This window comes from Triturus cristatus, chromosome 12, assembly GCF_964204655.1.
Source record: "Triturus cristatus chromosome 12, aTriCri1.1, whole genome shotgun sequence".
Classification (NCBI taxonomy): domain Eukaryota; kingdom Metazoa; phylum Chordata; class Amphibia; order Caudata; family Salamandridae; genus Triturus; species Triturus cristatus.
The window spans coordinates 857,441,036-857,465,556 of NC_140595.1; the positions used below are offsets into that span (position 1 = coordinate 857,441,036).

At 48.9% G+C, this 24,521-nt stretch overlaps 1 protein-coding gene across 1 annotated transcript in view; it reads right to left on the reverse strand.

Annotated features, from left to right (window-relative positions):
* Window positions 1–837: 837 nt before the first annotated feature.
* LOC146783109 (extracellular calcium-sensing receptor-like) overlaps window positions 838–24,521 on the reverse strand; it is a 195,374-nt gene continuing 171,690 nt past the window's right edge. Inside the window, exons 5-6 of the mRNA XM_085637300.1 lie at window positions 18,478–18,601; window positions 838–2,089 (exon numbers count right to left, since the gene is read on the reverse strand). Coding sequence (XP_085493426.1) covers window positions 1,197–2,089; window positions 18,478–18,601 — 1,017 coding nt within the window. The 3' untranslated portion in view covers window positions 838–1,196. The remainder of the gene's footprint in view (window positions 2,090–18,477; window positions 18,602–24,521) is intronic.

Below are 24,521 nucleotides of genomic sequence, written 5' to 3' on the forward strand. Positions count from 1 at the left end.
TGGAGACAGTAGACCATGATGACCAGGTGGAGATCCTAAACTAACAGTGACTTAGTGGAAATAAGGGGACTCAGTGGAAACCCTAGAGCACGGTGACCAGATGGAGACCCAAGACCATGATGACCAGGTGGAGACCCTAGACCATGGTGACTAAGTGGAAACAAGGTGACAGTGAAGACCCTAGACCACAGTGACCAGGTGGAGACCCTAGTCCAGTGTGACCAGGTGGATACCCTAGACCACGGTGACCAGGTGGAGACCCTAGACCTCGATGACCAAGTAGAGACCCTAGACCACGGTGACTAAGTGGAGACCCTAGACCATGGCGACCAAGTGGAGACCCTAGACCTCGGTGACAAGGTCAAGACCTTGGACCACGGTGGCGTGGTGGAGATCCTTGATCAAGGTCACAAGGTAGAGGTCCTAGGCCACAGTGACTCTGTGGAGACCCAACATTGTAGATATTTGATAATCGTTCATTTTCCCTGAAGAGACTGGCATACTGCATGAGGCCAAACTGATACATGCTTCCCGAGGGAGCAGAGCTCAACAGCAAATAATGTCTTTAAGTTCTTTAACTAACAAATCAAAACACTATTCCCTAAACAAAAAAAAAGGCTTCAGTTCCAGACCTTTCAACCAAACACTCCTGACTGACAATATTTAGCAAAATGATTCACCGGGAATGGTGGGTTTTTAATGGGACATGTAAGATGTGATGTTGCTGTATTTTTCAAGGGGTTCATTGTGAACATTCTCAATTTGCTAAATTAATTCCAGTGAACTGCAAATGATGGAGAATGCAGGCGCCAGTAGCAACCCAGGATTTAGGGGAATTATCATCTATGTTTCTCCAAAGCAGCCTCATGTATCGGCCGAAACTCCTGTTTATATCTTTTATTGGGAGCCCTGACTCTTGCTCTTTACTTCAGACTTGAGTGGAGCAGCACAGACACAATGGAGCATGAAAGGGGGTCAATTAGCCGGCTTTGTTGTAAGAAGCATTGGGGAGTCTGTCATCACACTCAACCAGTGTAGAGGCCAATTCAGTACACAGGGAGCTGAGCAGTGCCAGATCTGGAGGGTTCGATGCTGAAGAGGCTTTTCAAGGAATCACAAGCTGACGAGGGCCAAGAAGCAGGTGTCACAATCGCCACATCACTGAGTCAATATCTTTTCTGTTTAACTTTTTCTCTTCATCCCATTAAATGTTCCTTAGTGTTCAGTTCTGGTCTTAGTAAAATGATGTACATTTTGGGTAAAAAGATGCAGCTCAGAATCCCAGCACTGGAAGCCAAAATGGCAAAGACCTCGACTGCCACCATATGCTTTCCCCTTGTGCTCAGGTACGCTGGGATGAAGGAGAACCACACAGTCACAAACACCAGCATGCTGAAGGTGATCAACTTGGCCTCATTGAAACTGTCCGGCAGTGTACGGGCCAGAAAAGCCACAATCAGGGTGACCGTGGCCAGAAATCCCATGTATCCAAGCATCAACCAGAAGGCCAATGTGGAGCCCTCATTACATTCACTGATGATTCGCCGCGATGAGCTCCTGAAATTGAGTTCATGGAACGGTGGTGCAAGAATGAGCCAGGCAAGGCACAGCACAAGCTGCAGAGAAGAACAGACGATGGTGATGCAAAAGGGAACTTTCAATCCCGTCCACTGCTTCAGCCTTCTACTTGGTCTTGTGGCACCAAACGCAAGCAATACTGTAATAGTCTTTGCTAGAATGCAAGAAACACATAGAGCAAAGACAGTGCCGAATGCGGCCTGGCGCAGCAGACATGTCCACCAGAGCGGTTGTCCAATGAACATGTAAGGACATAGAAAGCAGAGTATGAGAGCGCAGAGAAGCAGGTAGCTCAGGGGTAAGTTGTTCGCCTTCACCACTGGGGTTTGGTTATATTGGATGAAGATGAGGAAAACCAATAATGAAAAAAGGCAGTAGAAGACCGAGATACCAGCCAAGACGGCTCCTAGTGGTTCCTGATAAGAGAGATACTCAACAGGTTTCGACACACATCTGTCCTGTCTCTGATTCGGCATCTGGTCATCTGGGCACTTAAAGCATTCGATGGAATCTTAAAGGAAGCAGAGAATTGATCAATAACAGTCAATAGATGTTCTAAATACTTAATCCCCAAGTTAAGAAATGTGTGTCAAAGTAAAGAACACCATAATGAGACAAGAAACGTACGGTGCATTGTTCATTGAACAATATATTTACTGTAATAAAATACAGATGCAGAACTATACAATGACGAAAACAGCTGTGGCTGTGCTAACCCTAAACTAACCTTAACCTTCATACATAGGGGCATATGTACAACAGAAGTGGCGGAGTGAGGCATTATCCGTCATGACTTAACGCCTCTTTCCCCTACTCCAGAAACGCAAGGCTGCACCATATTTACAACAATATGCTACAGCTTTGCATTTCCCCCTGCGCTGGCGCTACACTTAGTAGTGTACCACCAATGCAGCCGCCCTTGCACCAGAGTGCAAGGGTGTCTGTGTGCAGGGGAAGGATCGTTTAGGTACCCCTTCCTGTACATAAACAATCTTGAAAGGCCATGTTGCCACTTCTATGTGTGCTGCTTAATGCAGCACACATAAAAGTCACAAAATGGAATTTTTTTAAAGATTGTTTATGTACAGGAAGGTCCCCCTAAACAATAAAAGGCATTTTGCTTTTTCCATGTGTGCTTAACAAGGCAGCACACATGGAAAAAGCAAAAATAAGGAGAAATATATAATTTCTCCTCGTTTCGTCAACTTAAGATCAGGTTTTCCCTGGTCTTAATTTTGGCACTGCCTCCTATTTATACTGCCCTTGTAAATAGGGGGCAACACCCACCACAACACCCATTGCCCAGCCCTTTGACGCTAAGCATAGTGTGAAAGGGGGCCACATGCGCAACGCTGCTTAGTAAATAAGGCGAAGCCCGTATCACCACAGAAACGTCACAAAATGTGATGTTCACGTGGGGATAGGGGCTGGTACATATGCCCCATAGTGTCTGAGGGGGACTGCCAAAACCTCATTTTAAGGGTTTAACTTTCAGGAGAAAAGAGGTGAAATAAGCAATGCTTGACCATAGATGTTGATGAGGGGTAGAATAATTATTTAAGACAGCACTTTTATTCCTGACAACAAATAGAATGTCCAAGCAGTGGTATGCTTTTAAAAATCGAGATACAGCGTCTTTCATGTTAAGTTCAACAGGTTAGCAATGGCTAGTGGATAGTCTGGGCAAATTTATTAAGAAATCATGCAACACAGCAAGTCACGTTTCTAGAATGTCCTCTGAGATAGGGAAAGGGCAGGAACGCATTGTATCTAACATTATATGGTGCATTCTTGTTTTGTTACTCTGCACCATGTGCCTTACTCTGTCTCCCCTGTCCATCCTCCACTCTATGCGTGCCAGCTCCATGTGCCTCACTCTGACTCCCCTGTCCATCCTCCGCTCCATGCATGCCCGCTCCATGTGCCTCACTCTGTGCTCATGCCCATCCTCCGCTCCATGCGTGCCCGCTCCATGTGCCTCATTCTGTGCCCATGTCCATCCTCCGCTCCAGGCGTGCCAGCTCCATGTGCCTCACTCTGTGCCCATGTCCATCCTTCGTTGCATGCGTGCCCGCTCCATGTGCCTCACTCTCTGCCCATGTCCATCCTCCGTTGCATGCGTGCCCACTCCATGTGCCTCACTCTGTGCCCATGTCCTTACTCCATTCCATGTGTGCCAGCTCCATGTGCCTCACTCTCTGCCCATGTCCATCCTCCGTTGCATGCGTGCCCGCTCCATGTGCCTCACTCTCTGCCCATGTCCATCCTCCGCTCCATGCGTGCCAGCTCCATGTGCCTCACTCTGTGCCCATGTCCTTACTCCATTCCATGTGTGCCAGCTCCATGTGCCTCACTCTCTGCCCATGTTCATCCTCCATTGCATGCGTGCCCGCTCCATGTGCCTCACTCTGTGCCCATGTCCTTACTCCATTCCATGTGTGCCAGCTCCATGTGCCTCACTCTGTGCCCATGTCCATCCTCCGTTGCATGCGTGCCAGCTCCATGTGCCTCACTCTGTGCCCATGTCCTTACCCCATTCCATGTGTGCCAGCTCCATGTGCCTCACTCTGTCTCCCCTGTCCATCCTCCGCTCCATGCGTGCCAGCTCCATGTGCCTCACTCTGTGCCCATGTCCATCCTCCGTTGGATGCGTGCCCGCTCCATGTGCCTCACTCTGTGCCCATGTCCTTACTCCATTCCATGCGTGCCAGCTCCATGTGCCCATGTCCATCCTCCGTTGCATGCGTGCCCGCTCCATGTGCCTCACTCTGTGCCCATGTCCTTACTCCATTCCATGTGTGCCAGCTCCATGTGCCTCACACTCTGCCCATGTCCATCCTCCGTTGCATGCGTGCCCGCTCCATGTGCCTCACTCTGTGCCCATGTCCTTACTCTATTCCATGTGTGGCAGCTCCATGTGCCTCACTCTGTGCCCATGTCCATCCTCCGTTGCATGCGTGCCCGCTCCATGTGCCTCACTCTGTGCCCATGTCATTACTCCATTCCATGTGTGCCAGCTCCATGTGCCTCACTCTGTCTCCCCTGTCCATCCTCTGCTCCATGCATGCCAGCTCCATGTGCCTCACTCTGTGCCCATGTCCATCCTCTGTTGGATGCGTGCCCGCTCCATGTGCCTCAGTCTGTGCCCATGTCCATCCTCCATTGCATGTGTGCCCTCTCCATGTGCCTCACTCTGTACCCATGTCCATCCTCCGTTACATGAATGCCAGCTCCATGTGCCTCACTCTGTGCCCCTGACCATCCTCCGTTCCATGTGTGCCAGTTCCATGTGCCTCACTCTGTGCCCTCACCCATCCTCCGTTCCATGTGTGCCAGCATGTGCCTCTCTCTATGTCCTCACCTGTCCTCTGTTCCATGCATGCCAGCTCCATGTGCCTCACTCTGTGCCCTCGCCCGTCCTCCATTCCATGTGTGCGAGCTCCATGTGCCTTTGTCTGTGCCCTCACCCAGCCTCTGTTCCATGCGTACCCACTCCATGTGCCTCACTCTGTGCCCTTGTCCATTCTCCGTTCCATGCGTGTCAGCTCCGTGTGCCTCACTCAGTGCCCTCACCCGTCCTCCATTCCATGCGTGCCAGCTCCATGTGCCTCACTCTGTCCCCTCGCTCCTCCACTGTTCCATGCATGCCAGCTCCATGTGCCTCACTCTGTGCCCATGACCATCCTCCATTTCATGATGCCAGCTCCATGTGCCTCCCTCTGGGCCCCGTCCATCCTCCGTTCCATGAATGCCAGCTCCGTGTGCCTCACTCTGTGGCCTCACCCGTCCTCTGTTCCCTATGTGCCAGCTCCGTGTGCCTCACTCCGTGCTCCTGTCCATCCTCCTTTCCTTGAATGCCAGCTCCATGTGCCTCCCTCTGTGCCCCTGTCCATCCTCCATTCCATGCGTGCCAACTCCGTGTGCCTCACTCTGTTCCCCTGTCCATCCTCCGTTCCATGAATGCCAGCTCCATGTGCCTCACTCTGTGCCCTCGTCAATCCTCAGTTTCATGTGTGCCCACTCTATGTGCCTCCCTCTGTGTCCTACCTCATCCTCCGTTCAATGCGTGCCAGCTTCATGTGCCTCACTCTGTGCCCGTCCATCCTCCGTTCCATGAATGCCAGCTCCATGTGCCTCACTCTGTGCCCGTCCATCCTCCATTCCATGAATGCCAGCTCCATGTGCCTCACACTGTGCCCTTGTCCATTCTCTGTTCCATGCGTGCCAGCACCATGTGTCTCACTCTGTGCCCCGTCCATCCTCCGTTCCATGAATGCCAGCTCCATGTGCCTCACTCTGTGCCCTTGTCCATTCTCCGTTCCATGCGTGCTGGCTCCATGTGTCTCACTCTGTGCCCCGTCCATCCTCCGTTCCATGAATGCCAGCTCCATATGCCTCCCTCTGTGCCCGTCCATCCTCCGTTCCATGAATGCCAGCTCCATGTGCCTCCCTCTGTGCCCCTGCCTGCCCTCCATTCCATGCATGCCCGCTCCATGTGCCTCACTCTGTGCCCTCGCCCTTTGTCTGTTCCATGTGTGCCAGCATGTGCCTCTCTCTATGTCCTCACCTGTCCTCTGTTCCATGCATGCCAGCTCCATGTGCCTCACTCTGACCATGGCCATCCTCCGTTCCATGCGTGCCAGTTCCATGCGCCTCACTCTGTGCCCCTGTCCATCCTCCTGACAGTGTCAGCAACAAGCCCCAGAAGTCTAGAAAACACGTGTCCACGATTATGCCCTATGTTATGTCTGGCTGAGCCCTAGTACAGTTCCCTAGGTAGAATAGACTGATGCTTACTGCTCTGAGATGGGTGAGCTAGAGAAGCTTCAGAGCACCACAGGAGGAATTGCATGATTTGGGGAACTTTGCATGCCAGTCCCAATGGGAAATTCCCAAAGCGCACAAAATACGCAGGGATAAATGTACTTTACTGGTGCCTAATTCTTCCCCCTTGCATCCTGGCTGTAATAGGCTATCTTTTTTTAAAACAAATAAACAGAAAAAAATGCATTGGCATAAACTACATATGCATATGCGCATCATGGCCCTCTTGAGGCTTCGCCTCTCGCGAGTCGCGGTCCCTTCCCACCCTCAAGAATGGACATAAATAGATTGATTTGTTTGTCCTGGCTTACAAAACTATACAACAAAGGCCACCACCAGATGCACAATATGCAGATTCAAACAAGAACACATTTCTTTCCTGTCCTCTGAGAAAAGATGCGTGAACTAGTGATTTTGATGAAATCTCGTTTGCGCAGCTGTCTTGCAAAATGTCAACGCATTACTAACTTTTTTACTCATATTTAATCAGCCATCACAGAAAGTGTCTTCTCGAAGAATCTCAGATCATTCTTAATGTGCACTAGAAGACGACCTACCCCACGAGGCATTGTAAATCGCCCAAATATCTAAAGAATCCTGCATCTGTACAGAATAGTGCTTTGATATGGACACTTTCAACAAAATGTAGAGCACAGGCGGTGCAACAGTCATTTCTGTTCTTGGTTTTATTTTTATTTTTATTTAATTGGAAGTTTAATAAACATTAAATAGAAATATGAAGTCATGCTAACTGACTTGCTCACCTCTCTCTCAGCCTCACTGCGCAACAGCATGAATAGTCACTGAGAGATGCAGCCAGGCTTTATGCCAATAGTTGTTGGAGGCATTTCTGCCCCTGTTCCCTGCCACATCAACCTCCTTCAGCCGCCCATACAACAAAAAACAAAAGGTTGCTGGAGCTGCAGCCGAGGTCCTGGGGTGTTTCACACCTCTTAATGGACATGGGCTGCTTGTACTGCTCCAGCAATTATCCCGTGCCTAACAAAAAATGAAGGTGTGTCCTCATATAACATAACTGGTGCTATGTAAAGCGCTCTGATACCTGATTGGATGTGGGTCAAGTTCGCGCTATATAAAACTCTGCAAAAAAATTTAAAAAACCTTGCGTGAACTACCGCTGTGAGGGGTCTCTGCCGGCACAGCGCTCCCGGTTCCCCGTCTCTGGAGCAGTTTCCCGTTTCTTTTGGCTGCCCCTGTGCATCTCTGACTCAGATTTTACAGAGGAGCACAGAGGCAGGAGGAGCATTTGTTTTGTAAGTATTTCCCCGTTTTTATTTATAAATACAGACAAAAAGCAAAAAGTTTTCCGTCTGTATTTATATGTAAGAAATGTGTCTAACCGGAAAACCGTGAGCCTTATTTATAATGTACCATGTGTGTATGATGATTTTGCAGGCCATGGACTGGAAGAATTATTGGATGGGCAATGATTGATTCACTAAGACCAGTTTAACCCCTTCGACGCGCTTGACGGAACGGTTCCGTCATGCACGTCGGTTGGGCTGTGCTTATGACGGAACCGTTCCGTCATGGCCCCGCCCGCGCACGGAATCTTCAGCGTGGCGCGGAAATCCGCGCCGCGCTGAAGGGGTTAAGGGGGTGTTCTGTTTTTGGGACAGTCCAGTAAGGGTTTCAGTAACATAATCCTCAGCTCAACGCCTGGTAGTTATAGCACAGAGCAGGCAGCATGTAGCTAAAGAAAATGTGTGAAGAATATAGCAGCTAAAGAGTTAAAGTATCAAAAACATAACACAATAAAAATCCCACTCCAATTTATAAAAATAGAGATCAATTTAATGAAGAAAATGACATAAAAATGACAAAATTCCAAAAGGGGGACCAAAGATATGATTTTTTTAAACTTCAAAATAAAATTAGCTTCAAAAAGCACTAACAACCAATGCAGTCATCTGGTGAGGTAACTTGGTATGATCTATGGCTTACCACGATGGAGCATGGGTTGGATGCAGAGATCAGGTTCAATCCGGTTTGAAGTTTTACCTTCTGACTTAATCTCTGAAATGGAAGTCAAAATACTCAACAGCTCAAGGTGGCAGGTTGTGGCTGGGAAGGGTTCCACGAGGCAGAACAGTCAGCAGACGAGCAGGCGAGGTTCCAGGGAAGCCTTTGAGTTTTAGTGAGAAAGTGCAGAGCAAGAGATATCCAAAATGTGCTTCCTCACCAGCCGTATACTTTAGGAGCCTTCACCTGATGAAGGTTTCTAAATTCAGATTTAGTCCCATTTTTGATGCTCAGATTCCTCCAGCAGACGAGGCTGCAAGTCGAAGCAGGACGGGCTTCACGAGGCCAGATACTCTCACTGAGATGTTCTGCTAAAAAGGATTTGCTGCTGGGGAGAAACTTCAAGCTGGAGCAACCTGATTCTTTGGTCTATCTGCAAAGCACATTGGTTAGATTGACTTGGCAAGTCCAAGGTTTCTCAGTATATTAGAAGGAGGACACTTTGACACAGCCACGGGTTCCAGAACCTCAGGAATGGCATTTGGAGTTCAAGACTCACTCCAACAGAAGCCACCAGCAGGGTCCAGGTTGGGTCCAGGTCGGGTCCAGGTCGGGTCCAGTCGGAACTAGTGATCTGGGCTCATCAGGAACATGGCTTCTAGCAGCTTAGTGTGGGACTGTGTCTTCACAGGAGGTCAGCGAACTGACCCTTGGAGTTCACCTCTTTCTCTGGGGTACAGGTAGGAACAAGTCTAACCTTTCAGGTCACCTCACATATCTCAACAGAAGGTGCAGTTCTTCTGTCTTCCTCTGGTCTAGTAGTGTTCTGAAGTGGTGCTCAGGGGTGCCACATTTTGCCTGGCACTACCCTGCAAGTGGGGGTGTCTTCTGGCCACTCCCTGTCCACTAACGAAAAGTTACCAGGTATAACCCTGTCTACTTTTGCAGCATTTCCTGCGTGGCCAATTGCAATAAATCTCACTTTGCCCATCGCTAACTAAAATGAAGATGGCAGAATCTTTCTTCCCCTAAACAGAGCTCATATGCCCACCCCAGAGATGAGGCAAGGGAAATGAACACATACCTCCTCAGTGGTCACTTTTAGAAGTTCTGGGGCCAGATCCTCTACCATGCCTGTCTGGCTAGCTGCACAACAGAGCCTAGGTGTCAGCTTATATTTGCTGTGACATGGTAGACCTGTTTGAAGTTAATTAAATGTTCCTGGGTCCAGCTCAAGTTGTCTTCCTGCCAAAGGAACGGAACACCTCACTACGCTCAACCTTTTTCTCAGCTCTGCGAGTAAGTTCATACCTCATCACGGGGCTATCTAGCTCCTAGGTAATAGCTGGAATCTCATGCAAATTGACTTTTAGAGGCGTTAGGCAAGGAAAAGGTAACTTTCTCAAAGTAGCTTTTTCTAAAATATGTATTGCAAACACAATATTAGCAGTGAATTGGGTTAGTAATAGATATTTTTTAAAGTCAGAGAATTAACTTTTTAGCCGTTTCCTACATGAAGATAACTTTATTATATCTAATATTGTATCCCAATGCTTTCCTATGGGAAAGGTAACCATGCACCAGCGAAAGTAGCTTTTGGGGCCTTGTCACTGTAAGGACATGTTTAACATTAAACTTTTACATGTCCTACTTATAAATACCATGGATGGGTAGAAAGACGTTCCTAAGGGTGAGATACTAGTATTTAAAAGGATGATTTAGGCTTGTCAAAAGGGCTTATTTTGGCAGGTTGAATTTGAAATTGCAAAACTGCATAGGCAGGCTACAGTGGTGGAACATTGGCTGCTGCAGGCCAAGAGTGATATTTATAAAAAAGGGCCTGGGTACACTCTGAATCATATACTAGTGACTTACAGGTAAGTTAAATATGCTAATTAAAAGAATAGCAGGTTTCAATATGTTTTAAGGGTTTGAGCGCATGTATTGGGGCTGCTCAGAGGAGTCCCAATGTACAGAGCTAAAAAAAACACCAGCATCAGTCCAAATAAACTGAGGCGATCATGCAAACGAGGCATTTTACGAGCTTCCGCAATAATCTGTTTATAAGTAAAAACACTTTTGCAACTCCCAAAATGTGGTTTTATACTAGTAAAAAGATTTACTCTCTCAGAGGTATTTTTGTAGGTGAATCTACTTCCACAGCCCCAGTATTGCTGGAAGTGCAGTCAGTGGGGGGAACAACCTTTACAACGCAACTTTTACAACGCACTACCTTTACAACGCATTTTTTACAACGCATAATCCATTACAACGCATGACATTACAACGCATACCATTACAACGCATTTTTAAAAACTACCTTTACAACGCATTCCATTACAACGCATACTACCATTACAACGCATACCATTACAACGCATAATATTACACTACACTATCCAACACTTACCCTACTGATGCACCCCCTGGAGTTAGAATAGTAATTTTTACCCCTATACTATCCAACACTTACCCTACTGATGCACCCCCTGGAGTTAGAATAGTAATTTTTACCCCTATACTATCCAACACTTACCCTACTGATGCACCCCCTGGAGTTAGAATAGTAATTTTTACCCCTATACTATCCAACACTTACCCTACTGATGCACCCCCTGGAGTTAGAATAGTAATTTTTACCCCTATACTATCCAACACTTACCCTACTGATGCACCCCCTGGAGTTAGAATAGTAATTTTTACCCCTATACTATCCAACACTTACCCTACTGATGCACCCCCTGGAGTTAGAATAGTAATTTTTACCCCTATACTATCCAACACTTACCCTACTGATGCACCCCCTGGAGTTAGAATAGTAATTTTTACCCCTATTCTATCCAACACTTACCCTACTGATGCACCCCCTGGAGTTAGAATAGTAATTTTTACCCCTATACTATCCAACACTTACCCTACTGATGCACCCCCTGGAGTTAGAATAGTAATTTTTACCCCTATACTATCCAACACTTACCCTACTGATGCACCCCCTGGAGTTAGAATAGTAATTTTTACCCCTATACTATCCAACACTTACCCTACTGTTGCACCCCCTGGAGTTAGAATAGTAATTTTTACCCCTACACTATCCAACACTTACCCTAATGTTGCACCCCCTGGAGTTAGAATAGTAATTTTTACCCCTATACTATCTAATACTTACCTTAAATGTAATTTAATATAATGCGTTGTAATGGTATGCGTTGTAAAGGTAGTATGCGTTGTAATGGCAATGCGTTGTAAAGGTATTTTTTAAAAATGCGTTGTAGTGTCATGCGTTGTAATGTCATGCGTTGTAATGGATTATGCGTTGTAAAAAATGCGTTGTAAGTGCATGCGTTGTAAAAGTGTGCGTTGTAACGTCATACATCCAGTCAGTGGAAGAGGTCGCCCTGAGGGCAAATAATCTCTGAAGAGAGAAAAGTGCCTTGTCCCATGTACAGTTGCACACATCATATGATTAGAAAGGTGGAGGAGAATTCATGTGCTCGTATACCACAAGGCGTGCACAAAGGTTTCTAAAGCCATGCCTGGAAACCTACAACAGTCACCTCTTTCAAGGGGCATCTTGCCAACCTTGGTAAGTTCAAAACATGACAATCAGCACAGATGCAAGGTCTTAAAACTGAAGCTGCAGATTTCAGAATGTGCCTCTGAAGTGGGGCTTCAGCAGGTCAAATGGCACCAAGATCAGATATCAACATCTAAGACTAAACTCCTTCACCATCCACAGCTAATCAACAAAATAGAAACACTGTGCTTGATGCTGCAAATGAAATGAAGCAGAAGTGCACACTCCCTGTGCATACTTAATGCAGCCGTTGATTGCAAGGTTTGGTGCCTGCCAAGCAGGGGAGTCACTCCTTGACTCCAAGGGAGATTCTTCAGTCTTCCAGAGGTAGTGGAACGTCGAAGGTCCAGGATTCTTCTTCAGAGCATCGTCCAGGGATATCTAGTTTGCAATGGCAAGGGTTCCCTAACTTATACTGAAAGGAAGGGAAGGACTAGCTCTATGACCCCACCTATGGGAGGGTCAGGGGAGTGGGTGGCTACACCCACTTCCCTTTGTCCAGTTTCACGCCAGAGCAGGGGCAGGTAGCCCCTGAGCCAGTTTGAACTGGTGTATGCACAGAGGAGCCTACTGCTCCCGCAGTGCAGGACTTCAAAGCACTCTAGGGGTGCACCCACCCAGCCCCAATACACTAAACCCTGTCTGGGAGGTGGTCACACCTCCCTGTGACAGGATGCCTATTGTTGGGCCTCCTCCACTGCGAGTTTCGGTCATCAGCAGGAGGGCGGGCAGCCCAGTGTCTGTGATTGGTGGCATCCATTTTGTGGTGCCAGGGCTCTTCAGGATTCTACCTTGTTTCCACAGTATGTACATGTCTATCCCTCTAGAAGGGTGGGATCATACTCCCACACCAGTTACTGATGTGGGGGTAAGATTCCAAAGCGTTTGACACCAAACACGACATGTTTTGATGCAGCCATCCCAAAGTTATCATTTACCGCGAGGTTATAATGCACTTAGGAGTATATGGTTTGACCGCATTCACAAACAGCCTCAGAGAATAGACTCTGAGAGCTGCAGAGGGGCCCTGCTCAGGCAGAGGCACCCCCTCACATGTAAACCAAGCACCCTGCCCTCAGGATTGATAGGGCCTGCCGTAGGGGTGACTGATAGGTTTAAATGTGTGTGCAGGGAGAGATATAGTGAACATATATCTCAGTGAGGAGTGCTAACACTACCTCACCCAGGCTGCAGTAGCAGGCCTGTGGTGTCAGATTTAGTTCGCTTCCCAGGGGTGGCATAATACATGCTTCAGCCCCTGGTAGGCCTGTGAAGTACCTATGCCCTTGGTACCTAAGGTACCATATACTAGGGGCTCATAAGGTACCATAGTATCCAATCACTAGTGCACATAATATGCACTCCAAGTTGTTTAGAGAGAACAGAGAGGCTGGGGCCCTGATTAGCAGGGTCCCAGCCAGACTATAGCCAGAAACCAGTGTAAACATCAGAAAGAAAGTGGGGGCAACATAAGAGGCAGATCCTACTCTCCTACAGATATCACATATAGCATTTAAATACAGTGCTAATGTTCATAATAACCTATTTTTAAAGCAGTGCTTCTGTCACTGACTGTCCACTCATGCACTGGTAATAGCAGGTGCACAACCCACCACACTTACTCTCCTGAGCCGTGGACAAAGGACGCAGTCCCTTGAAGACTGCACACTTCACTGGCTCTTCCCTACTCCTCTGCTAGGGCCCTTCTGCTTCTTGTTTGTTGCAATAAGGCATCTGGCATGTGTGTATATAATCAGTCCTTTCAACTGTGCTGTTTAAGGGTGGATGTGCGTCACTCCAAGCCTCGGCTTGCTTCTCTTATTGTGTGTGTTTTCTTCTCCTCTTTCTCCTTAGCTTGTCTTTAAGTGCCTCTTTTTTTTCTGGTCACTCATTCTGTCTTCTCTGAGTTTCTCAGTCTTTATATTATTCCATCACCTCCTGCACCCCTCCTTGTGACGGGTGTGCTATTCCATGACCTGCACCCCTCCTTGTGACACATGTGCAATTCCATGACCTCCTGCACCCCTCCATGTGACTTTTGTGCTATTCCATGACTTCCTGCATCGCTCCTGGTGACAGGTGTGTTATTCCATGACCTCCTGCACCCCTCCTTGTGACTTGTGTGCTATTCCATGACTTCCTGCACCCCTCCTTGTGAATTGTGTGGTATTCCATGACACCCTGCACCCCTCCGTGTGACTTTTGTGCTATTCCATGACTTCCTGCATCGATCCTGGTGACATGTGTGGTATTCCATGACATCCAGCACCCCTCCATGTGACTTGTGTGCTATTCCATGACTCCCTGCATCGCTCCTGGTGACATGTGTGTTATTCCATGACCTCCTGCACCCCTCCTTGTGACTTGTGCGGTATTCCATGACATCCTGCACCCCTCCGTGTGACTTGTGTGCTATTCCATGGCTTCCTGCATCACTCCTTGTGACAGGTGTGCTATTCCATGACCTCCTGCACCCCTCCTTGTAACTCCTGTGCTATTCCATGACCTTCTGCACCCCTCCTTGTGACAGGTGTGCTATTCCATGACCTGCACTCCTCCTTGTGACACATGTGCAATTCCATGACCTCCTGCACCCCTCCTTGTGATGGGTGTACTATTCCATGACCTCTTGCACCCCTCTGTGTGACTTGTGTGCTATTCCATGACTTCCTGCATCGCTCCTGGTGACAGGTGTGGTATTCCATGACATCCTTCACCCCTCCGTGTAACTTGTGTGCTATTCCATGACTTCCTGCATCGCTCCTGGTGACAGGTGTGGTATTCCATGACATCCTGCACCCCTCCGAGTGACTTGTGTGCTATTTCGTGACTTCCTGCATCGCTCCTTGTGACAGGTGTGTTATTCCATGACCACCTGCACCCCTCCTTGTGACTTGTGTGGTATTCCATGACATCCTGCACCCCTCCATGTGACTTGTGTGCTATTCCATGACTTCCTGCATCGCTCCTAGTGACAGGTGTGTTATTCCATGACCTTCTGCACCCCTCCTTGTGACTTGTGTGCTATTCCATGACTTCCTGCACCCCTCCTTGTGACTTGTGTGGTATTCCATGACACCCTGCAGCCCTCCGTGTGACTTGTGTGCTATTCCATGGCTTCCTGGATCGATCCTGGTGACAGGTGTGGTATTCCATGACATCCTGCACCCCTCCGTGTGACTTGTGTGCTATTCCATGACTCCCTGCATCGCTCCTGGTGACATGTGTGTTATTCCATGACCTCCTGCCCCCCTCCTTGTGACTTGAATGGTATTCCATGACATCCTGCACCCCTCCGTGTGACTTGTGTGCTATTCCATGACTTCCTGCATCACTCCTTGTGACAGGTGAGCTATTCCATGACTTCCTGCATCGCTCCTTGGGACAGGTGTGCTATTCCATGACCTCCTGCACCCCTCCTTGTAACTCCTGTGCTATTCCATGACCTCCTGCACCCCTCCTTGTGATGGGTGTGCTATTCCATGACCTGCACCCCTCCTTGTGACACATGTGCAATTCCATGACCTCCTGCACCCCTCCTTCTGAGAGGTGTGCTAGTCCATGACCTCCTGCACCCCTCCTTGTGATGGGTGTACTATTCCATGACCTCCTGCACCCCTCTGTGTGACTTGTGTGCTATTCCATGACTGCCTGCATCGCTCCTGGTGACAGGTGTGGTAATCCATGACATCCTTCACCCCTCCGTGTGACTTGTGTGCTATTCCATGACTTCCTGCATCGCTCCTGGTGACAGGTGTGGTATTCCATGACATCCTGCACCCCTCCGTGTGACTTGTGTGCTATTTCGTGACTTCCTGCATCGCACCTTGTGACAGGTGTGTTATTCCATGACCTCCTGCACCCCTCCTTGTGACTTGTGTGGTATTCCATGACATCCTGCACCCCTCCGTGTGACTTGTGTGCTATTCCATGACTTCCTGCATCGCTCCTTGTGACAAGTGTGCTATTCCATGACCTCCTGCACCCCTCCTTGTAACTCCTGTGCTATTCCATGACCTCCTACACCCCTCCTTGTGACGGGTGTGCTATTCCATGACCTGCACCCCTCCTTGTGACACATGTGCAATTCCATGACCTCCTGCAGCCCTCCTTCTGACAGGTGTGCTAGTCCATGACCTCCTGCACCCCTCCTTGTGAAAGGTGTGTTATTCCATGACCTCCTGCACCCCTCCTTATGATGGATGTGATATTCCATGACCTCCTGCACTGCTCCTTGTGACAGGTGTGTTATTCCATGACCTCCTGCACCCCTCCTTATGATGGATGTGCTATTCCATGAACTCCTGCACCCCTCCTTGTGACAGGTGTGCTATTCTATGACCTCCTGCACCCCTCCTTGTGACGGGTGTGCTAGTCCATGACCTCCTGCACCCCTCACTGTGACAGGTGTGCTAGTTCATGACCTCCTGCACCCCTCTTTGTGACAGATGTGTTATTCCATGACCTCCTACACCCCTCCTTGTGACAGGTGTGCTAGTTTATGACCTTGTGCACCCCTCCTGTGACTAATGTGTTATTCCATGACCTCCTGCACTGCTCCTTGTGATGGGTGTGCTATTCCATGAACTCCCTCACCCCTCCTTGTGACGGGTGTGTTATTCCATGACTTCCTGCACCCCTCCTTGTGACAGGTGTGTTATTCCATGACCTCCTGCACCACTCCTTGTGACAGGTGTGTTATTCCATGGTTTCCTGCACCCCTCCTTATGATGGGTGTGTTATTCCATGACCTTCTGCACCCCTCCTTGTTACAGGTGTGTTAGTCCATGACCTCCTGCACCCCTACTTGTGACGGGTGTGTTATTCCATGACTTCCTGCACCCCTCCTTGTGACAGGCATGTTATTTTATGATCTCCTGCAACCCTCCTTGTGACGGGTTGTTATTCAATGACCTCCTGCACCACTCCCTGTGACGGGTGTGTTATTCCATCACTTCCTGCACCCCTCCTTGTGACACGTGTGTTGTTCCATGACCTCCTGCACCGCTCCTTGTGACAGGTGTGTTATTCCATGGCTTCCTGCACCCCTCCTTATGATGGGTGTGTTATTCCATGACCTCCTGCACCCCTCCTTGTTACAGGTGTGTTAGTCCATGACCTCCTGCACCCCTCCTTGTGACGGGTGTGTTATTCCATGACTTCCTGCACCCCTCCTTGTGACAGGCGTGTTATTTCATGATCTCCTGCACCCCTCCTTGTGACGGGTTGTTATTCAGTGACCTCCTGCACCACTCCTTGTGACAGGTGTGATGGTCCATGACCTCTTGCACCCCTCCTTGTAACAGATGTGTTATACCATGACCTCCTGCACCCCTTCTTGTTACGGGTGTGCTAGTCCATGACCTCCTGCACCCCTCCTTGTAATGGGTGTGCTATTCCATGACCTCCAGCACCCCTCGCTGTAGCTCGTGTGCTTTCCATGACATCCTGCACCCATCCTTGTGATTCGTGCGCTATTCCATGATCTCCTGCACCCCTCCTTGTGACTCGTGTGCTATTCCATGACCCCCTGCACTCCCTCCTTGTGACACATGTGCAATTCCTTGAACTCCTGCACCCCTCCTTGTGACAGGGTGTCATTTCATGACCTCCTATACCCCTCCTTGTGACGGGTGTGCTAGTCCATGACCTACTGCACCGCTCCTTGTGACAGGTGTGTTATTCCATGACCTCCTGCACTCCTCCTTGTGACGGTTGTGTTATTCCATCACCTCCTGCACCTCTCCTTGTGACAGGTGTGCTAGTCCATGAACTCCTGCACCCTTCCTTGTGACTTGTGTGCTATTCCATGACCTCCTGCACCCCTTGTTGTGACTCGTGTGCTATTCCATGACCTTCTGCACCCATCCTTATGACTCATGTGCTATTCCATGATGTCCTGCACCCCTCCTTGTGACCCGTGTGCTATTCCATGACCTCCTGCACTCCCTCCCTGTGACACACATGCAAATCCTTTACCTCCTGCACCCCTCCTTGTGACAGGTGTGTTATTCCTTGACCTCCTGCACCCCTCCTTGTAACAGGTGTGCTATTCCATGACATCCTGCACCCCTCCTTCTGACTTGTGTGGTATTCCATGACATCCTGCACCCCTCCTTGTGACAAGTATACTTCTTCATGGCATTCTGCACCCCTCCTTGTGACCCATGTGCAATTTCATGACCTCCTGCACTCCCTTCTTGTTACACATGTACAATTCCATGACCTCCTGCACCCCTCCTTGTGACAGTTGTGTAATTCCATTGACTCCTGCACCCCTCCTTGTGATAGGTGTGCTAATCCATGACCTCCTGCACCCCTCCTTGTGGCAGGTGTGCTAGTCCATGACCTCCTACACCCCTCCTTGAGACTCAAGTGCTACTCCATGACATCCTGCACCCCTCCTTCTTACTTGTGTGCTATTCCATGACATCCTGCATCCCTCCTTGTGACAGGTGTACTTCTCCATCACATTCTGCACCCCTTCTTTTTTGCAGGTATACATACACATTGCACACCTGTGTGGTTGGAGATTTCCTCTTCTGAGCAGGGCACACAGTCATAGCAGCAACTGGCCTGGCCCTCGCGGGCAGCTTTCCTGTACCCCTCCAAGCAGCTTGCACTGCACAGTGAGACTGGGACCTGAGGGAAAGAGTAGAAAGACAAGCTTGGTGAGACAGAGTCATGAGGTAAGCAGTAAGTGAAGGACTGAGCCTGAGTGTGAGAGGAGAGACATTTGCCTACTAGGAAGAAGACATAAGGTGAACAGTGGGAGAAGTGTTGGGTCTCTGCCTAATGCGCCACAAGATTAATTTAAAGCAGTCACTTGCCGGTCAACTTTCCCTCTTGTTACGCCGTTATGTTATTTGAAATTATTTCGTTCAGTGATCTATGACTGGGAGGTCTCTTGGCTCTTCGGTTAAGGAACAGAAAGAGGTCAGTAGCGTGGGCAAAAATATTCAGTTAAAAGGAACGTTTCAGCTTTTCCCGGAATCCAAAGTGTGAATGGATGGATTTGAGATCAAGTGGTGAGCGTTCCAGAGTATCGATGCCAGATGGGAGAAGACGTGACCTCCTTAAATAGATGTACTGGCATGAAGTCCATGAACCTTGTCCTTTTCTGATTAAGACATGAAGAGAGTGTCTCAGTATGAGGTCTATCTATAGATTCATCTCTCAAAAATACATGCAGTTTTAAACCTAATTCTGGCTAGAGTAGGTCATTCTGGGCAGTGATGGCTTTTATCAATTATGAAAATCAAGAGCGCAAGTCCAGCCTCCTGATCTGGAAGCATCACAGCTGAAAAGGAAGTGATTTATTGACACCAAAGGAAAGGGTGATGAAGTAGTCCAGGCACAAGCCAAAGGTGGCTGATGTTACTGCTTGATAACAATTAGAGGCAAGAAGAGGAAAGATGGCTTCCAGGTTGTCCCTGTAGAAGGTATATAACGTAGCCATGGTTGAAACCTGGGCATCCATCTTAAGTTTCCAATATAGCTTTAGAGCCTGACCTAGCAGGCTCTACCGGCCATTAAAGGCCCACTCTAGCATTAAAGACCCGAGCCGAACATGTCAAGAGCATGAGAGAGGCTCAGGTCTATCCTGAGGGCCCAAGACATGGGACCAGAGGTTGGTGTTTCCACGTGAGATGAGCACCCCTGATATGTTCTTATTAATCTTCACATCCAGTCCCTGACCTACAAGATGCAGCCCTCAATTAGAAAGGGTTATTCATGCCGCCCAGACCCCGGGAGTGTAAGTGGCTGATTGAAGTGAGAGATGGCATTCAATGCTGGTCAATTACCTTAATTTAATTTGAAAAGAGCTCATAAAACCTACATAAAAACATTGTAGAAAATAAATCCACACCTTCAGCAATCATTTAACACATATGTGCAGCTGAAACGCAAATGCAGGGAAATTATGAAAATACAATGACACTAGTTGAAAATATTTACCATCAAATATCTCCCTGCACAAGACAAACTGTGATCAAAATGAATGAAAACATTTGATAATCTAATGTCATCCATTCCTCATCAGTCCTCCGTGAGTTCAATAACTATCGGGCTACCACAAACACCAGATGGACAACTTTTGACTTTCTTTCCAGGTCTGCTTTCCCAGAACCACAGTCCTAATGCTCTTTGCCCAACATTTGGGAAATAACCATCAAATCTCAAAGAACTTTAATAGTGGCACAAAAGAAAAAACATATGATTTTCCCCGTAACCGTCACAGAGGGGCAGCATGGGGGGCTGAAATACTCACAATGAGCTGCCCAATGGTAGACTCAATATCCGAAACGTAGAAAACTGAGGGCCTTATTTATGACACTTTTATGCCACTGTTGCGTCATTTTTTGTAACGCACCAGCCGAGTAAAAAATACGTCATGTTGCAACTTATTTACAAAGTGATGCACCCAAGCAGGTGCGTTACTTTGTAAAGCCCTGACACAGGTATACTGTATGCAGGGTGGGCGTCCCCCGTAAAATGCCTCATAGAAGTGGTGCAGTGAAATCTATCAGTTTTAACTGTGCCTATTCTATGATGCCACTGCGTCAAAATCTTAAGCCTGCTTCACAGCATGCGTAAGACTGACGGTGGCACATTTAACATGAGACTTGCCCATATGTAATGACCCATTGTTGGAGTTGCGTCACTTTTGTGACACACACCAGCAATGCGTCATTACTGAACCTACAGATACATCAGAAATACTGACTTATCTGTAACTCCTTGCGACAAGGAGCACAGTACATTAAATACGACGGTGAGGGTTTCCCAGACAAATTTAAACAAAACAAAATGTGTCATTCCAGGTTCCCTGTAGGCACCCAAAGGATCCTCTTTCTATGCCTCAGGGGCCAAATATGGCCAATCTTTAGAGCCAGAAAGAAGGAGCCATGGTAACAACATCATCCCGTGCTCACTACGCCACTGGAGCCTAGCTATTCTGGCTGAAGAGGGGTGAAACCCCGAAACTGGTCCTAGGATGCTTGATTCCGGTCCAGGGAAGACATGGCTTGGCAGTTTGGGCTGGACTGTTCCCATGAGGCACAGGGTCAAGACTGATTTGCATATGGCCATGTCTGAACTGGGGTGGTGTGGTGAGCAAAATAACGATGGATTAAACCCAGATCTGTGACTGGGGGTGAATGTTTTGCCAATGTGCAACATTCCGTCCATCATCTTGTGTGTTTTGCTGTTCGCCCTCTGTGGAAAGGGTATGCCCAGACTTGGGTCCCGTGCTCACTACGCCACTGGAGTCAAGCTATCCTGGCTGAAGAGGGGTGAAACCCCGAAACCGGTCCTCGGATGCTTGATTCCGGTCCAGGGAAGACATGGCTTGGCAGTTCGGGCTGGACTGTTCCCATGAGGCACAGGGTCAACACTGATTTGCATATGGCCATGTCTGAACTGGGGTGCGTGGTGAGCAAAATAACGATGGATTAAACTCAGATCTCTGACTGGGGGTGAATGTTTTGCCAATGTGCAACATTCCGTCCATCATCTTGTGTGTTTTGCTGTTCGCCCTATGTGGGAAGGGTATACCCAGACGTGGGTCCCGTGCCCACTACGCCACTGGAGTCAAGCTATCCTGGCTGAAGAGGGGTGAAACCCCGAAACCGGTCCTAGGAGGCTTGATTCCGGTCCAGGGAAGACATGGCTTGGCAGTTCGGGCTGGACTGTTCCCATGAGGCACAGGGTCAAGACTGATTTGCATATGGCCATGTCTGAGCTGGGCTTGCCGTGGTGAGCAAAATAACGATGGATTAAACCCAGATCTGTGACTGGGGGTGAATGTTTTGCCAATGTGCAACATTCCGTCCATCATCTTGTGTGTTTTGCTGTTCGCCCTATGTGGGAAGGGTATGCCCAGACGTGGGTCCCGTGCTCACTACGCCACTGGAGTCAAGCTATCCTGGCTGAAGAAGGGTGAAACCCCAAAACCAGTCCTAGGATGCTTGATTCCGGTCCAGGGAAGACATGGCTTGGCAGTTCGGGCTGGACTGTTCCCATGAGGCACAGGGTCAAGACTGATTTGCATATGGCCATGTCTGAACTGGGGTGGTGTGGTGAGCAAAATAACGATGGATTAAACCCAGATCTGTGACTGGGGGTGAATGTTTTGCCAATGTGCAACATTCCGTTCATCATCTTGTGCGTTTTGCTGTTCGCCCTATGTGGGAAGGGTATGCCCAGACGTGGGTCCCGTGCTCACTACGCCATTGGAGTCAAGCTATCCTGGCTGAAGAGGGGTGAAACCCCAAAACCGGTCCTAGGATGCTTGATTCCGGACCAGGGAAGACATCTGTGACTGGGGGTGAAAGTTTTGCCAATGTGCAACATTCCGTCCATCATCTTGTGTGTTTTAACAAAATCATCCTGCCCTAGTTCAGCTAGGGCAGGATGATGGACCTGTATGGAGATCTGCTCTGCTTGATCACAGCTGAATCCAGTCTTCCTGGGTGAGGGAATACCGGACCCGAGTTCATCTCTGGCCAGTAAAAGCGCATGAGGCTTTGGCTGCTACAGCGGCGAAGCCTCATCCCACTCCATCCTGGCAAGGGGGAAGCATTCCATGCTCCTCCACCAGAACTAATCTCCCCCTTCCCTCCTTCTCCCTCATCCCACTCCATCCGGGCCAGGGGGAAGCATTCCATGCTCCTCCACCGGAACTAATCTTCCCCTTCCCTCCCCTCCTTCTCCCTCATCCCACCCCATACGGGCAAGGGGGAAGCGTTCCATGCTCCTCCACCGGAACTAATCTTCCCCTTCCCTCCCCTCCTTCTCCCTCATCCCACTCCATCCTGGTAAGAGGGAAGCATTCAATGCTTCTCCACTGGAACTAATCTTCCCCTTCCCTCCCCTCCTTCTTCCTAATCCCACTCCATCCGGGCAAGGGGGAAGCAGTCAATGCTCCTCCACCGGAACTAATCTTCCCCTTCCCTCCCCTCCTTCTCCCTCATCCCACTCCATCCTGGCAAGGGGGAAGCATTCCATGCTCCTCCACCGGAACGAATCTTCCCCTTCCCTCCCCTCCTTCTCGCTCATCCCACTCCATCCTGGCAAGGGGGAAGCATTCCATGCTCCTCCACCGGAACTAATCTTCCCCTTCCCTCCCCTCCTTCTCCCTCATCCCACTCCATCCTGGCAAGGGGGAAGCATTCCATGCTCCTCCACCAGAACGAAACTTCACCTTCCCTCCCCTCCTTCTCCCTCATCCCACTCCCTCCTGGCAAGGGGCAAGCATTCAATGCTCCTTCACCGGAACAAATCTTCCCCTTCCCTCCCTTCCTTTTCCCGCATCCCTCTCCATCCTGGCAAGGGGGAAGCATTCCATGCTCCTCCACCGGAACAAATCTTCCCTTTCCCTCCCCTCCTTCTCCTGCATCCCTCTCCATCCTGGCAAGGGGGAAGCATTCCATGCTCATCCACGGGAACTAATCTTCCCCTTCCCTCCCCTCCTTCTCCCTCATCCCACTCCATCCGGGCAAGGGGGAAGCATTCCATGCTCCTCCACCGGAACTAATCTCCCCCTTCCCTCCCCTCCTTCTCCCTCATCCCACTCCATCCGGGCAAGGGGGAAGCATTCCATGCTCCTCCACCAGAACTAATCTTCCCCTTCCCTCCCCTCCTTCTCCCGCATTGCACGCAGAAGCACCAGCACACATTTACCATCTACTCGGAGCATGCAGTAAATACGCGTGTTACCCTTCCCCCAAAGGCAATAGCACACTGTAATTCCATGTCTGCACACTTACGGACAGATTTATCATAGTGTTGCGTTGCCCTTACATCATGCAAGGCAGCGCAAGAGCAGCGCAACACTCAAGTCAGATTTACCAAGCAACGTAAGGCCACCTTTGTGTATCTGGAGTAACGTAAGGCTTCGCAAATCTCTGCCTTGTGTTTCTGTGTCCCAGGCAGGCGTTCCATGGGTGGAGCGTTGGTGTCTCATGTATCCACCCACAGATTTTGCTGCACCCCCAGATTTATCATAAGTGGTAGACCTGGGAATGCGTAAAAAAGCTACGCCTTCCCAGTGGAGGTGTAACGGGCAGAAATATCTTGATTTCTCCTTGATTTTTCATTCTGCAGCACACATAGGAAAATGAAAATGCCCTTCAGGAATATTTTTGTGCTAGAAGGTTACCCTTCCTGCAAAAAAACAATCCTGCTTATGCAAGCACCCTTGAACATGGCACAAGGGTGCCTGCGTTGGCGGAAAACATCACAAATGTAAGCCAGTGCAAGGAGAGGACAGGAATGTGCTGTTTAATGTTAGATGCGGTGCCTCCCTGCCCAAGGAGTCTTGCTGCGTTGCTTGAAAGTTTGATAAGTCTGGGCCTTAACCCCAACTCTTAATAGAAGTCTGTGAAGTACCAGTTGGAAATGGTAATTCCAGACACCTGGAATCCCAGCACGTGTACTCCTAACCTACAACCAGACCCGAAAAGGGCACTCCACAGGATCTGGTCTATACAACACATTGAGTACATTTTCATTTTTGGCAAGTTAGTTTCATGGTATGGACAGAATGCCCTGGCTCGTA